This window comes from Dermacentor variabilis, chromosome 2, assembly GCF_050947875.1.
Source record: "Dermacentor variabilis isolate Ectoservices chromosome 2, ASM5094787v1, whole genome shotgun sequence".
In the NCBI taxonomy this organism is placed as follows: Eukaryota; Metazoa; Arthropoda; class Arachnida; order Ixodida; family Ixodidae; genus Dermacentor; species Dermacentor variabilis.
In genome coordinates this window covers 148,702,939-148,719,383 of record NC_134569.1, presented here as the reverse complement: position 1 = coordinate 148,719,383, position 16,445 = coordinate 148,702,939, and the positions used below count along the sequence as shown (strand labels likewise).

General features: G+C 46.1%; 1 protein-coding gene across 6 annotated transcripts in view; it reads left to right on the top strand.

Moving 5' to 3' along the window:
• The window catches only part of LOC142572837 (uncharacterized), a 246,432-nt gene that overhangs the window by 182,442 nt on the left and 47,545 nt on the right, over positions 1–16,445 (top strand). For all 6 annotated transcript variants that reach the window (XM_075682226.1, XM_075682227.1, XM_075682229.1 and 3 more), the window contains 7 exons: positions 1,829–1,891; positions 3,759–3,824; positions 3,896–3,961; positions 4,827–4,927; positions 11,904–12,004; positions 14,521–14,642; positions 15,632–15,696. In XM_075682226.1, the coding sequence (XP_075538341.1) occupies positions 1,829–1,891; positions 3,759–3,824; positions 3,896–3,961; positions 4,827–4,927; positions 11,904–12,004; positions 14,521–14,642; positions 15,632–15,696 (584 nt within the window). The remainder of the gene's footprint in view (positions 1–1,828; positions 1,892–3,758; positions 3,825–3,895; positions 3,962–4,826; positions 4,928–11,903; positions 12,005–14,520; positions 14,643–15,631; positions 15,697–16,445) is intronic.

Below are 16,445 nucleotides of genomic sequence, written 5' to 3'. Positions count from 1 at the left end.
GGCTCGTACTTGCTACGATATATATATATATATATATATATATATATATATATATATATATATATATATATATATATATATATAGATATATATATATACATAATATGAACCATAAGGAAAAAAGCGAGGGGTCCGATTTTTGTTAGTCATATCATAAGCCAACAAAGACATCAAGGACAGCTTAGGTGAAATTACTTGTACTTAGTATTGGAATAAAAGAAATGGTTTAAAGAAATTAGAGAAATTGGAAAAAGGAATATATATATATATATATATATATATATATATATATATAAGGAAGCGCAGTCGAGGACGGCAGAAAATTAGGTGGTGTGATGAAATGAGAAAATTTGCAGGTACAACGTGGAATCGGCTAGCGCAGGTCAGGGGTAATATAGGGATCGCCGAGAACGGCCTTCGTCCTGAAGTGGACGCAATAATAACCTGATTCCGTTTTACAACGTTCTAAATTCGGCCAGAATTTAACACACTGTTCCGCTTGAGCTGCAGTATTTATATATATATATATAATTATCGGCCAGGAGAGGACTCGTCGCTCCTCCAAATCCCCCCAGTACCCTCCTTTTTTTTTCTTCTGACGCCCGTTGTTTGGTTTTGCGCTGTTTATAAACATGAACCACCAACTACCCGGTCTCACAAGCCCTACTGCAGTGCGCGAAAACCAATGCTACGGCGCCGTAAAATTTTGGTCGAACCTTGCAATTCTCGACAGTGTGAGGTAATAAACGTGATCAACGTTAGGTGCATGTTGATAAAATCGCGCGTAAGGTGTTGGTGGCGGTGGTGATAAACTTTATTTCTGCTATTTACAGGAGAGGCATGAGCTGAGCCCTAAGGGCCCAGTCCTTACCAAGTCTAGTGGGGGTGGGGGAGAGGAGTCCCTAGTCCGGGACTCCCGTGGCTTCTGCAGCGTCTTTGGCTCGGGCCATAAGGGCACGTTGGTCCTGGAGGGTTGAGCATCCGAGCAGGGCGGCCTCCCAATCCTCTCGGGTTGGGTGGGGGTTTGCGGGGAAAGCAGGGTTGGAGGGGCATGCCAGCACCATGTGGTATGTGTTCGCAAACACCTCCCCACAGTGCGGGCACTCGCCCGAAAATGCCGGGTTGAAGTGTTTCAGCACCGCCGGGCACAGTACTGTATTCGTGTAGAGACGGAGAAGCCAGCGCTCCTCCATCTTTTTGAGGCCTTTGCAAGGGGAGAAGTATCGGCCGTGATTAAGCTGATACAGCTGTGTGATTTCTTTAAAGGCGATTGCCGGTTTGAATTCAGGGGCCTCGTCGATGGGAGATAGAGGCAACGCCCGGAAATGAAGCGCGCGGGCTGTAGCATCGGCTACTTCGTTCCCCTCCGTTCCCTGATCAGCTGGGGCCCACCCAAATGGAGCGCCGAGGTTGGAATCCCTGATTCTCACATTTTTTAAGTATTTGAAAGTCACGGTAAGGTGAGACGTCAAGCATATGACAGGGAGACTCTGGGTTCCGTGTGGGTTATATGTCGGATATGCAAGCGGGACAAGAGGCAGCTTCCCGCTGGTGTTTTGCTCAACCGCAAGAATTGATCGTTAAGATGAGCCTCGCGTTGTTCCCCAAAACAATTAGTCATCCCCAGTTCGGGGAAACGTTTGTTGGATGTAACGCCTCGATGCCTGCGAAGCACAGCGCTGGCACGGCGTGTGTGTACCGTGTGACGCAGCATTGCTTAATTGTCGTTTTATACGATGTGCCTACATGTGCGTTTACCTTGCCGTGAGTCTCGGTCTTTCAGACTTGCTGCCCTCACTTCCCTTGTCATTCCTCTATTTCAACACAGCCAGCCACGATCCTAAAACAAGTGAAAGAATGCACGAATGCTACCCCGGATACTGACACAATGGTGAGTTCGCTGTTCGCTGTACACGTATATTTGTCGCGGCTGCTCGGCTGAGATAGATTTCTCGTTCTGTAGTTATCCCGTGTAATCTAGGTGACGATATCGGTATTGCTCGGTGAATGGAAATGCGCAGATTCTTAGAGAATCAGTATATCGTGAATTTGTCATTGTCCACTGCTCGTGCGTGGGCCAAAGCCCAAAGAAAAGTTTGGTGGCCTTTGGGGAAACTAGCATATTTCGTAACACATGTTTAGAGCACATATCGAAACTGGAGCTGGATTCCCGTAAGCAGGCGTGACTTCGCGACTGCTATGCTTTTGTTTCGTAATTTCATCATGTCTTGTAAAGCGAATAACTAGAAACGTAATTAGTGTTCTTTTTCTTATCTGTTTGCACATTGCTATTTGTGCTTCTACTAATGTGTGCCTGTTAGGAAATCCACCTGAAGAGGACGAATTGTGGTGTACACTCAATGCAAACGAAAAAAAAAAAGAAACACATACGCACACTCGCGGTATGAATAACCTAAAGAGATTTAGCTCGTCCGCATAAAATGTCAACCTTTAAAAAAGTACTAAGAGAGCGTCAGGTGTTTAAATAAGCCCGTGGACCACGACGCAAGCACTTTAACGCGGTTGGCATTAGTGTCTACCATATCTCAGCGCGCAGCGCAGGCCCCTCGAAAAAAATTTGGAGCCCTCCCACTATATGAAAATGGAAGACCAGTGAAGCTGCATTGTGCAACAGCTATATTAAGTTCTATATGGTGATTGTGCTATATTCGTTGAATAAAGGCACGAACAGGCAACTTCGTTGTTTGTTTCGTCTCTTCATTATTTATTTTACATATGTTTTATTTTATTTTTACTTCATACATATACGTTTCGACACCCACCCTCATAGGCTAGCATTTGGGCAACAGCATTCATCACTCCGGCGCTTTGTTTTTGTCAGCATATCGGACACATTTTCTTCCAGATCCCAGCCATAGAAAGCTGCGCTGTAAAACACAATGGGTGCGACAGCCCTAACCTCCCGTCTCAACGAAGACTGTAAACGCATGAATTGCAATAGACAATCCGGGTTTATGAAGCTTTTTGGGGTGGGGGTAGGGAGAGTATATCCACAGAGTGATTGGCAAGGAAGTTGGACAAGGTGCGCGTTGCTTGAAATTTGCGTCTAACGAAACACGTTAAGAGGAAGCTTTAGCTCGGGCCCAACTCAGACGCGGCCTATTCGAATACATGTAAAACGCAAAAACGTTTTTCTGAGATAACCCCTGCACCGATTTTGATGAAATTTGTTGCATTTGAGAAAGAAAGTTTAATTCTAGTGACTGTTGGAAGCGGAATTACGATTTAGGGCTTGAATGTTGTTAAAAAGATTTTCACATATTTGACCGTCTGACAAAAATAGAAGCACGAAGTTTACAAATTCATAGCTCTGCATCGAGAACAGATATCGCGGTTATGTAAACGGCATAAACGGCATAAAATGTAAACGGGGACCCAGTATTCCGCAAACATTTTTGTTTGTCGTCAAGGTGTAAGCCCCAATTGACATTTCACGCCCTGTTTTCTTCAATAATTTGTTGATTGATTAAAGCTTATAAGGTTTACATAGTTTCCAATTTTCATTTCTTTGCAAGTGTTTGGGCAAAACGTGTCGCCTGGATGATCAGGATACTACTGCCTGGGTTGAGCCTGCATGCTTGGACGAACAGAGTCTGCCGCCTCGCTTTAATTCAACCTCTGGATAGAACTATTACTTGGAGAGAAAAACGGCGTTCGTCCTAATCGCGTCCTCGTGGTCGGCACAGAGGAGCTGAACTGTGGCTAACTTGAAACAACCGTAGCTCTCTTCTCTGCAGGACCTACTGGCGTTTCGCATGGTGCACATCATTCTCGGTGACGCAGCCACCCAGACGGCTATACAGGTATCCTGTACCTATAAAATCCGTCGTCGAACTGTAACACACGTGCACTTCGTTGCTGCTTATATCCGCAGGCACACGTCACCGCACATATCTTTAAAGCCACGACCAGTGAGAAAGAAATGGCTGCTTTCAGTCCGGTAAGTGCGCTTCCCTGGCACAAGCGTTCTCGCGGTCCCATTACGCATACCTTACCGGAAAAATTCAAGAAACAACTACGTCGCTAGAGCCTACCGGAAGTTCGACTATGCCGATTCAGCCAACGTGAGAATGACGGACATCACGAACCTTCGTCCTTGTGGCTTCAAAGGTCTTTCCGACTTAATAATCTTTAGCAATATATTGCTGTAAATGTAACCAGGCCTCGCTTAAAAAACTTTAATTCCTGGAAATTTATCGAGAAACATTGGGAAAAAGCTGACGCCATGAGCGACGCCTCTGAAGCCGCAAGCACGAACATTTTGACAAATCTAGTCACTTCCCATCGTTCCGATGGATGGATGGACGGATGGACGGATGGACGGACGGACGGACGGACGGACGGACGGACGGACGGACGGACGGACGGACGGATGCATGGAGGAAAATTTCCCAATTGAATTTATTTTTAAGAGACTAAGCTCTACGAAACATCTACGACCATAGTTAAGTTTAAATTGCACAAGAATTGTCACGAGCATGTGATGTGCTTTACGCACTTCAGAACGCGAACACAGAATTTGGAGGATCTAGACACTGCTTCTTACGTGTTCCGATAGTAGTATGCATTTTATCAACCAGCTCATTAGTTCGGTCTGTTAGATTTCTTCGCATGTAATATCGCTTTGTAAGAAATTATGTCCAACAGAAACAGTTCACTTTTTCTCGCGTTCCTAAGAAGTATATTCGATGTTCACCAGCAACTGTCACTCGGGCAAAGTACACGAAGAATGGCTAAACTTAAAAAGCATGATCATCGTACGCTACAGAACGTTGCTTGCTCACACAACGTTTACCCCTTCGCAGATTACTGGAGAAAACATCGCTCGCTGGCGCACGGAAGAATTCAAGACAAAGAAGCTGGACAGGCACCTGGGAACCCCCAAAAAGATCACATGGAACGAACCGTAAGCGAACCTTTGCGTGTTTGCGTGAACTCCAGGCTCGGCGTAGGCAGCATTTTCTCTTTCACTGCTTGCAACAAGTTATTCAAAAACCAATTGTCGGCCAGCATGGTCGCTATTTTCTACAGTCTCAGACGTCTGGAGTGTCTTCGTCCTCCATCTTGTTGGTCTTCTATAGGCCTGTTGGGTGCATCGCATGCTGCGGCAAAGATGCGTGGCCTATCAGTCAATGCGAATGTTACCCTCGTATTCCAAATGTGTCTTACCTTGTTTAGAAAACTCAGAATGCTTGGAATGCTTGAAAGATAAGTAAAAAAAAATGGCGCCATGACGATTAGACAAAGAGCTTTGTTCTAGACATTCCGTCATTTCTTTTCGAGGCGTGACGTAGGCGCTACACTTCTAAAATTGCGTAGATGGCCTCGTTTCGCTCTCCTAACGGGACGCAAACTTGACCTTTTGTCAAAGAAACTGAAAAAAGGCACTGAACCTATCGCTCCTGTTAAAGCAATACAGGGCCGGTATTTTGTAGCGATGCCTTTTCCGATTCTATGCTTTTTCAGGCTTTTCGCGCTTGGCCAGTGGTCAGAGCGACGGTATGCCCACATTATCAACGGGATTGGGCGGCCGTGTGTGATGGATGATAAGAATAGCATAGAATAAGGCATAAGGCATCGCTACAAAATAGCGGCCCAGTTTTCCTCCTCAGTAAAAAAAAAAGTTTCAGCTTCACACAAAAGGCAAAGCATCGGTTGCAATAGCAAACTAGTGGACAGCTATACGAAGTTAGGATAGTAGATTTATTTGCCATCATCAGCATCATCATCATCATCATCAGCCTGGTTACGCCCACTGCAGGGCAAAGTTCTCTCCCATACTTCTCCAACTACCCTGTTCATGTACTTATTGTGGCCATGTCGTCCCTGCAAACGTCTTAATCTCATCCGCCCACCTAACTTTCTGCAGCCCCCTACTACGTTTCCCTTTCCTTGGAATCCAGTCGGTAACCCTTAATGACCATCGGTTATCTTCCGTTCTCATTACATGTCCTTCACATGCCCATTTCTTTTCCTTGATTTCAACTAAGATGTCATTAACTCGCGTTTGTTCCTTCACCCAATCCGGTCTTTTCTTATCCCTTAATGTTACACCCATCATTCTTCTTGCCATAGCTCGTTGCGTCGTCCTCTATTATTTGCCGTACAAACGTGTAACTACAGGCGCACTAATTAAACAAGCATTGTGTCACGCGGGCACAAGCAAACATGAACACATCTGACTCGATTACAGTGGAAACTAGCGAAGTGACATTCGTGGTGTCGATCGCTTCAGCGAAAAATGAGCGCCGAGAACACACAGCACTCGCAAAGCTACGAGCCGCCGACGCACCTAAACTCTGTCCCCTACGCAGATCGCTCGCAAGATAGCTGGCGGTAGACCGCGAGCAGCCGCCACCCGCTCAGCTGCAGCCGTAGTGGAACGCCGCCCCAACTTCTCTCCCTTCCCCTCGGTGCCTCGAGCACGGCGGGAGACGGCGCGCTTTCTGCCCGATTTCGTCTCTTTCGAGCGGGCGAGATTCAGCCGCGATCTTTGGCTCCCCTAGCAAGCCTTCGCTCGCACATACAGCGTAGGGCGTGCGGCGTCGGTGCTATTGCCCTTAGCCTTTATACGAAACCTCACGGCGACGCCGACAACGCAAATTCGCTTGAAGTGTTCATAATCATTGCTCTCGGAATAATAAAAGCACCCAGCTCAAAGCTTGCGATCACCCGCCGTGGTTGTTTAGCGGCTATGGTGTCGCGCTGCTAAGCAAGAGGTCGCGGGATGGAATCCCAGCCGCGGCGGCCGCATATCGATGGGGCCGAAATTCGAAAACGCCCGTGTACTTAGATTTAGGTGCACATTAAAGAACCCCAGGTGGTCCAAATTTCCGGCGTCCCCCGCTATAGCGTGCCTCATAATCAGATCGTGGTTTTGGCGCGTAAATACCCATAATTAAAAAAAAATATTATGCTTGTTTACGCGCCAAAACCATGATTTAATCAATCTGATCTTGATTGCAATAGGAACGCAACAGGGAACAGTGCAAAATGTCGCAGGTCTTGAATGCAGCCGACGATGGAAGCGAGAGACGCTTTTGACGGAATACTCGTAAGCTTTAAAAAAAGCTTACGAGTATTCCGTCAAAAGCGTCTCTCGTCCGTCGTCGGCTGCATTCAAGACGTCGTCTGGTTCATTGACATGAATAGGTATCGCCAAGAAGCGGAAGTAGTCATCGTATATTGGCGCCAACGTGCATGTTTTCTGCTTTGAGACATCATACGCGGCCGACCAATGGTAATGAGCGCACATTCTAGGGCGCGTTATCGCTATCTCGTGAAATACAAGTGACTCAGCCCTACTCAGCTGGCAGAGAAGCGGCCGACGCGCTTGCGCGACGGAAGCGCCAGTGCTGCCATCTCTCGTTCACTTTGCTGCTGACTCGCACCACATGAGGAAGTTCAACGCGCCGCCTTGCCTAAATTTGCTTTCACAAATTACAAGGCCGCCGTTCATTGTCTTGCCATCTGATCTTGATTTCAATAGGAACGCAACAGGGAACAGTGCAAAATGTCGCAGGTTTGTAATGTCCAACGAATAATAGTTTAAATGTACGCGTTTGTCTAAAAATAATGTGTTCCAAACGACAAATTTCAACACCACCCAAGTGCGACACAAATGCGGTGATGATGCGTTATGATGATAAATTACGGCGCATTTCTGAATACGGGCGTAATGTTTCTTCTGCAGGCCGTCCTCGTGCAAGCTGCGATCAACGCACAGATTAAATTACACAACGCCTCCGCATGTACTACACAGTCAGCTCCCATAGGATTGACGCCAGCGTAACTTTAGGATTCCCTCAACATGATGAGCTGGAGGACAGATCTCGCCTCATTTACCATGGACACTTCCCAACTGCTACAAATAATCAGACATCGTCATGCCGCCCAATGCAAAGTCATCCTGCAAGGCGAATGTTGCGTAGAGGCGCGGCTGAACTGCACCTCATACATCACGCACCTCTTACCTTTCAGCTCTCGCGATATGTTCACCCCATTCCCGCGTAGGCCTTGAAACCATCCACTCCGAACAAATTTTTTCACTACTACTATTTTACTTCATGCGAAAAATTCGCCCTATACGACTCTTAATGCGGATACCTAATAATACAAATGGAAGTATGCAAGATTTTGTGCAATACCATAGCATGTTGCAGCTTGATGAGGCGTTAGGGCAAGGAGTACATCCAGCCCATCAACTGCTACGTCAGGTTCTAGAAAATGGAGGAAAAGGGGTTTATTGGCTTAGTTACACGGCTCCAGTAAGGATGCCCACTCCATGCGGGAGCAAGTTAAACGTCGGAGTTCACATCAGGACGCTCTTTCCACTGCTCGAAAAGTATCCGCTCTTCATACCATCGTCTTCCATAGGCAAGTCAACTAGGGAATCTGAAAACTGTCCAGCAGCAAATCACAATCGTCGAATCCGTTGCAATACCACACCCATGCTTGCAGCACTACGCAGTAACCCCGCCTCCGAAACCCGATGGCTTGGAATATGCGGCAAGAAAGCAACCGGCGAATGCAAGGTCGCCGTCGTTGTTTGGTAACATTGAATGGTATCCCCCTTAGTGTGGGGTTGGTGGCCTTTCGTGGACCACCATGTTGCGTGGACCTCTGGATCGACGCTGATGGATAGGTGGTGGTTTTGCCTCGTGGTAAACGTCTAACTGCGAATCCCAGGTCGCCGTCGTTGTTTGATAGCATTAGACGACCGCCCCACCCCCCACCCCACCCCTTCATCCTTAGCTCAGGCTGCCAGGTTTTTTGGGTTGGGACCCGTCAAGAGTCGGTGTGCACGCTGCGTTGACGTCTGGATAGGTGCTGATGGGTGGGCCTGTGTTGACCTTCTGACAAATGTCCAGTTAACGTCTTTGTGGTACTGAGATGTAACAAGCGCCTGCACAACAAACATGGACAGAATAAAACAGGTGCGAATGGTTCACCATGGTTCTGACAAACTTAAGCTGCTGGGATATCATGCAACGCCGTGATCCCTAACAATGCTCGATACTGTACGTCGAATCAGAACATTTAATAAATTAAAGAAAGAAAAAGATGCGTCTTCCCTAGAAACCGATGTCCCGGGCAAATGTCGAATCATACAAAGAAGTGCGGACAATAAATGCAGGTGACAAGTGATTTGCGTCTGTAGGAAATATACATTCTCTTAGGCCGCTTGCGCTGTAAGCAGCGGAGTGTTCAGAAAAGACTCCCATGATCAACCCTCATGCACAAACCATCAAACTTTCATGTAGGAATATGTAGAGCAAAACCTCAACGCCTTGATAGCCAGTCAAAATGAACGGCAAATGCAAAAGGTAGTTTTCTTCCTACAAATCCGGGTGTGAATTTTTTTATTTCGCGCTGAACTGACAAACGTCTGCGATCCTGCGTGTGGAACTCGTCTCCTCGCACCGCCGTGCCTCTCTTGCTTGCTTGTCAACTGTGGCGGTGATAGTTTACGTTGTGGGAACGTTCCTTGCTTCAATGGCACAGCAAAGTGTCTGATGATTCGCAAGCCTACTGCCGTACAAAAGCCTCGAGGTCACAGCGAAGTGTCTGGTCATTGGCAAACTTACTCGAGTATACAAAAGCGTGATCGTTGTGAGCAGTCTGGAATGACAACACATGAATGGGGCTGTAACAAAATTGGAAAATTTCATGGCTGTGCCACTATTTCGAAAGCCACAAGGCCTTGATGGATGGAAAATAACATGAATATCAGAGGTCCTAACGGCCTAACGAGTACCAAGGTAATAATTTGTGCAGTAGAACAGAGCGGCTACATCGGGTTGTGCTTGGTCGCGAGCATACTCTACAGGCGGCGTTTGTTTTGGAAACGTCTGCGCGAAACATTGCTCGAAATTTAACAGCAGCGTAGTGCTTGGCTGGCTGTACAGTGGCACACCACCCAATATGTTCTCTTGCGCCGCTTACGAACACAGGCTCTGAAAGGTTTCCCGTCATACCCTCGGAAAGAACCCAAGTTTATCCATCGGGAAAGAAAGTGGCTAACCACACTATAGTGCGCCAATACAGAAGCTCGCAGGCACTTTGCAGCTCATAGTAATTTTATAAATAATTTCATTCTAAAGTACTCGAGAAATTGTACATGAGCGCAGGCAAGGCGCAGCGCTTGATTCTTTGGTGCGAAAACGCAAAGCGACGCGTCTCGCGCGTTGCACTCACTACAAAACATGACATGGACCTCTAAGACAGAAGGTTACATTTTTTTGTTGTTGTTCGAGGAGCAGGCAGGCGCGAGTGCACTTTCCTGAAACTCATCGCGCAGACCTCGGCCGTAGAGGCACGCAGTTCTCCACAAAAGTTACTTGAAGGTATCTCTTGCGTCTAAAAGAGACGCGCCTGTGTGGCGGTGTAGCCGGTGTTGGAACAACTGCATAGATGTGCCACTTGGTTTTTGTGGCTTCACAAGGATTTGCGACTATGTTTCTTGTTCCTTCTTGGACAAGGTATTGCGTTAGAAAATACAGCAATTCGCGACGATTACGCATGTGCACAGCAGGGTCTTGTTGTATTTGGTAATCACTGCTTGAATATTTAAAAATCTAAAGCGTAACGAATAACGCCGCTAAAGGATATGACGAATGCACGAGCATGCAAATTAGACAACTCCATGTACATACAAACCATCATTCCCATGGCATTTGAGACATCGCAAAGCCAGAGTTAAATCTAGGATTTTTTTTTTTGTAGGAATCTCTACGTCGAGGCAGGGCTACGCAGTAGCCTAATAAAGTGCTGAACTGTGCGAGTTCTGTCCACGTTTTTGTCTTCGTGCACACTAAACATTCTCGCACCTTTATGGGGCGCTTAAAGGGTGTTTGGTTGTTCCAAGGCAAACACCCTCACGTTGAAGGTGAAAGACAGAATTCTTTCTAGGGCCCAACGAAACGCCTTGCTTGCCGATTGGCGATTTTCTCGGGCAAGTATATAGTTAAAATAACTGCAATAGACGACCGAAAAGAGAATTAAATACACTTTCAAAGCGATCGTTGTCAAAATCTCTTCTCAGGTATTTCTGTGCGTCCAAGGTTGTCAGAATTATAAGACTGTTTTCAATTACGTCTTTTCTGATCTCGCGTCTAGATAAGGGGACACTAAAGAAAAACGATAAATCAATTTCTACTGATATAGCATTCTATGAGAACTACGTTGTCGTTAATTAGACAATAATATGTCATTTGTTAAAAGACAAAGCGAAACTCACAGCTTCATTTTTTTTTTAGTTTCGCGCCGAAACACCAAAGGCGGCACGTTAGTGTGACGTCACGTATTTTGAAGTATTTTGTGTTTTGGGACGCGTTGACTCAGTAAAAGTTCGCGAAGCTTGTCATAGTCTTTGGCTCCTGTAGGGCACAATGTAGTCAATCTTTACCGCTAAGAGATTAACTGGAACCTAGCAGACGCTGTCACACTCTATGACGTCACAGCGGCGAGCTGGTGCGGGAATTTCAAGGTGGCGTCGCCACCCATCTATTGTGTTTCTCGTTTTTTCATTTTTTTTTTCTACCTACCAAGCGGCTTCTCTCGGTAGAAATGGAGTTTTCGGTACTGTGCAAGAGTGATTCGCAGATTCAGAAGAAATGATTTTGCTCTTCATTACCCTTTAAAGCTCGTTGTCGTTCGCTATAAATAATTTTTAAAGCCCTAAATGTAGGGGACGCTACCCGTGTGAGTGGCGAACACCTTTAAGAGAGTAACACATTTGTTGAGTGTGTGTAAATGTGAATTCCTGCGCAGGTTCGCTAATATGGGTAGGCAGTAACAGACGGCATGCATGGAGGGGATACGCACAAACTCCTGGCCGGCTGCTGCACTATATAGCTAAAAATTACGGTTGATTTCGGCAGGACGAACGATACCACGCCCTTCGCCAAGGACGCCACGACGAGCTCCGTAGCTGCTCGCGCACCCGCTCCTGTCGCCGTTGCCTGGCTGAACACGACCCATGGTACGCACATGCCTCTGCTGGGACGAGGTCCCTCAAATTTTGGAAAAGTATTAAGCCAGTCAAGTCAGTTACGTAGCTGAGCCTAGACCCATCGTATCTCACGGTTGGCGATCATAGCGCGCACACCATGGTGCGCGTTTCAGCCGCGATATGGCAGTGTAGTTATTCGCCCGGTGCAGAATGAACGCAATGATGCGTCGCAAATGTGCTCCGTTTAAAGGTGAGCCTCCCTATATGTTTCCAATACTATCCCAGCCTTATATGTGCATGTCAACGTTTCGCGTACATGTCTCCATGTCTCTAGATAAGAATGCCTCAGCGTTGTAACCCCCCCCCCCCTTCCTCCCGCCAAAAACATTTTCCTTTCTCTCTTTATTCTTTTCATAAAAAATATTTGATGAGCTTAGGGAAGAAAGCAGCAAGACCGGCTTGAAGGAACGCCAACTGCCGATAATGTGGAGTTTATAACAATATTCACCGAGTCACACTGTTAGATAACAAATCTTATAACTAAGGTGTCGCGTTATCAGAAAAAAGCAATACTAAATGTGGTATTTTCAGTGTTTTTAAGTATTATGCTTAACAGAAATAAATAGTAACATGCAATCACCAAATAACGAAGGAACACACTCGTGAATCTTTGTACACTGTGCACACAAATTGAAACTAAAATCCCAAGTAACTCTGAAAAGACCACCATTCGAGTGGTGAAAAGAACTATGCATAATGTCTAAATAAAGTGGAACAAAATAATAATAAATGAAAGAATACATCAAAGCAAAAACAATCTATCTACAACCGGTTTAAATCAGAATAGACTTAACATCACCGGAAGAGAGAGCGCATATATATATATATATATATATATATATATATATATATATATATATATATATATATATATATATATATATATATATTTGTTTGTTTATTTATTTATTTATCGATAACCAATTCGCTGTATTTCTTAAGAAACCTTGGAAGGAGTGCTCTTAAGTATTTGCAGACTAAATTTCAGGGGCTGTCAGCTCTCGGACACCCTCCTGTTACGCCAGCGTCATATGCCCACGCCCGCATACCTCTCGCGTGAAATTCGTTACTGTGATCACTGAACTCGTCACATTGCACTATATCGAAAATAATTGTAGGCATCAGAACGCGGAAAGAGATGTTACTAAGGAAGCCCCTTGACATCTCTGTTGTAGCTTGGCCTTTCGCACGTGACTGTTTCGGCGGGTGGCTCTTGTACCATTTTGTGCGCGCTGTCTTAGCCATCATCAAAGTGAATATCGCAGAGTGCGTATTCAAAATTAGTACTACTGTTATATCATACCGCCGCGGTGATTATCTCGCTATAATGCCTACCACTATCCTTATGAGTGACTGAGGCCCGAACGTAGGTCGGCGTGAAAAAGTTTATCCAAAAACAAATGTCAGTTTCGCCATAAGGGCGGAGCAATGAATGCGATAGCAGCATGTTAACATACTACAGGAAGTTTAAGACTCGCTTGAGTAATGGCAGCTTGAATTAAAGTAAAACGCATGCGCTGTCGGTATTTTGTTTCCGTGGGCTGCCATTCTCAAATTACCGAAGAATAATTTTGTAAAGGATGTAATACCTGGTGTAAGTAACTTTAGTAATATAGTCGTGTAGCAATATAACCGGCATACACCGCATGTCATTTAAGCCAGACATGGCATATAGCATAAATGTACCTCAATTTATACGGGGCCTCACGGCGACGATGAGTGCGAAAATTTCGTTGGAGTGTCCATACATTTAATATCACAATAAAAAGTTCATTCCACTTAATGATACTGATTAAACAGCAAAAAGTACGTTAAGGCACGGCTATATACACTTGTATAAGGAAATCTTGCTTATTTAACCTCGTATTGAAAGAAGTTGCGCTTTAGCTAGTTGATTGATACTTGGCGAAGCCTTCCATTTTCGCGCAAGTAAAACACTGCAGACACAAAGGCGACAAGACGGGACACCACAGACGCTTAAGTTCTGTGGAGAAATCATTTGAAAAAAAGTTCCGGTAGCATCCTTTACTGACGCTCTGTGTAGCTTAACACCGTAGGCGTAATGGGCTGTATTACCGTCCTAATTAGCCTGTATCGAATGTGCACTGAAGTGATTCCTGTACGTAATCTCAGTGGAGTATTGCGCAGCTCACTGTTAAGGGGAACAAAGAAGTGTTAAGCTCGCGCATGGGAGCACATGCGTTTGCCCTCTCGCAAATGAACAGTCGCTTGGTCTTGCAGTAGATAGGTTATTGGCCCAGGCAGGCGTCGGGGCCAATAGCTTATTTGCTGCTACGTTTAGCTGCGGTGAGGAATTGGAGTAGCTTGAGCCGGTCACTATAGAGCGCCAGCAAAGGGAGAGAGCGCCACAAGAGCTCGTTTCCTCCGCCAGTGAGAATCGGTGTACGTCATCGAACTCTAAGGAGGGAAAAAGAAGCAGTTCCCGACAACTTCGGCGTGAGACGTTTCCCAAATCGTCCATGCAGCTGATTTCGAGGTGACTGCCGAGGACACAAAGCCCCTGTACGTGAACCCCTCGGTGATGGCGTGCTACGGAATCCATCTCAACTCGGAGTGGTGGGCACTCATTGGCAAAGACATGGAGACGGTGAGAACAACCTTACTTCACGCATTAGGGCCACATCACTGATGCTTGACGGTGCGCCTCATATATGGGGGCAAAAAGGAAATAATGGCAATGAAACAGCTGAAACGCAGTTTTCATTCGGTTACGTATTGGTGTTACACTGGCGCGTGGCACGGCGTGTTGGCATACCGAACAGTTGGGCCAGCGTGGTTTCCTTTTATTGGCACCGTTTTGTGCCCAAGCGATCGGCGCTTCGCCACTAAAGCTTACTTTGGCGCAAAGTTACGGCCTCGCTATGTATTCATTACGTGCGAGGGAATACCGTGCCACCACGGCCGCCAAAAGCTACGCTTGCATAAGTGACACGTGGGGGATCACACGTGTCACTTATGCAATTATGCAAGTGTATAGCTTTTTTACAGTAGCTTAAGGCAATTTGGAAAACATGTAGCGTGCGCAAAAAGTACTACAAAAGCGCATAATTAACAATACTGGTATACTGAGGCAGTTCATCTTGTTGGATGTTTTTCTGTTGAACTTCAGCCGAGCTTGCGAAACATTAATTTTCGTAAGCGCTGATACGGTAATCATGACGGAATGGCGCCTACGACTGTTCTAAATAAGGAACACGTATACAACTGTTCGTTCACTAGAACGAACATCAAATCGAAAAGGAGATGCTTTCAGAGTGACACTCAGTAATTGTGAAACGAGTAAACCACGTCGCAATGAGCTGCGTTACTGTGGCACGTCTGTATTATGCAAGTGAAACCTGTTTCAGTAGCCGTAGGGCACTGAAACTTGTTTCAGTAGCCTTAGGCCACCTGGAAAAGGCGTGGCTCAGGGGCATTTTCATCTGAGAGTGAGAAATAAGCCGCGCTGAGCATATCATTTCGGGATAAATAAGTGGAAACGTCAGGTTTGCGAGAAGAAGAAATGCTTACACGACGTAATCTCTTACCAAACATAAATGTATCGGTTCGAGCTAATGGTCACTGCTGCATTTTCAGACACCACCAGATGCCATCAACGCTTGGTACCTTCTGGGCGAGGCGGGAAAGCAGGTCCCAACAATGTAAGCGATATACTGAGTTGCTATTGGAGTTACGCCATTCCGTTTAACTGTAACAGCGCTCTCCACTTCACACCGTTCTCTCAAAATATTTCCTGGGCAACTCCAGGATAAGCGTTGTACTCCTTGAGAATTAGAAATGCGTGCCAGAGGGCGAGATGCTATTATCGAAAATGACGATACAGACGTTTTTTCTCTCACATGCGTGCAACCCAGCTTAAACCATTGAACGCGTTTTACTAAAGTGTAAATCCTCGGAGAAATGAAAAAAGCTAGGACGGGAACGTTAGCCCACGCTGCTAGTATTTGACAGCCAACTCTCCGTGAAAGCGCCATCGCCGCCTCTTCTCTTTTTCGGTTTCCCCAAAAATATCGGCCTAACAAGTGGCCATGCGCTCGCAGGGCGCCCCCGATATGTTTCCTTCGGGTGCTTCGATAACGAGCCTGGGCACCTTTTCTTCCGCTAGGCTCGGACGAGTTCAGTCGCTTCTTGCAACTCGTGCACTTATCTTCGCCTCATAACGAGTGTGGCAGCAGCACACTGCTATCGGCGGCTGTGGTCTTTTAGGAAGCGTGCGCGCTGAGATTGCCGAGGAAGACGGTGCGACACGTTAACATCGAGACGGGGTCAGGGGTTGGGCCGATTTTTTTCGCATGCGGCTGTATCGCGTCAAGCACCGTCCTAATCTCTTTCTTTATTTTTTATCCATGTGTATATCTCTAGTCCCCAAGCAGACGAGGCAATCAACAGA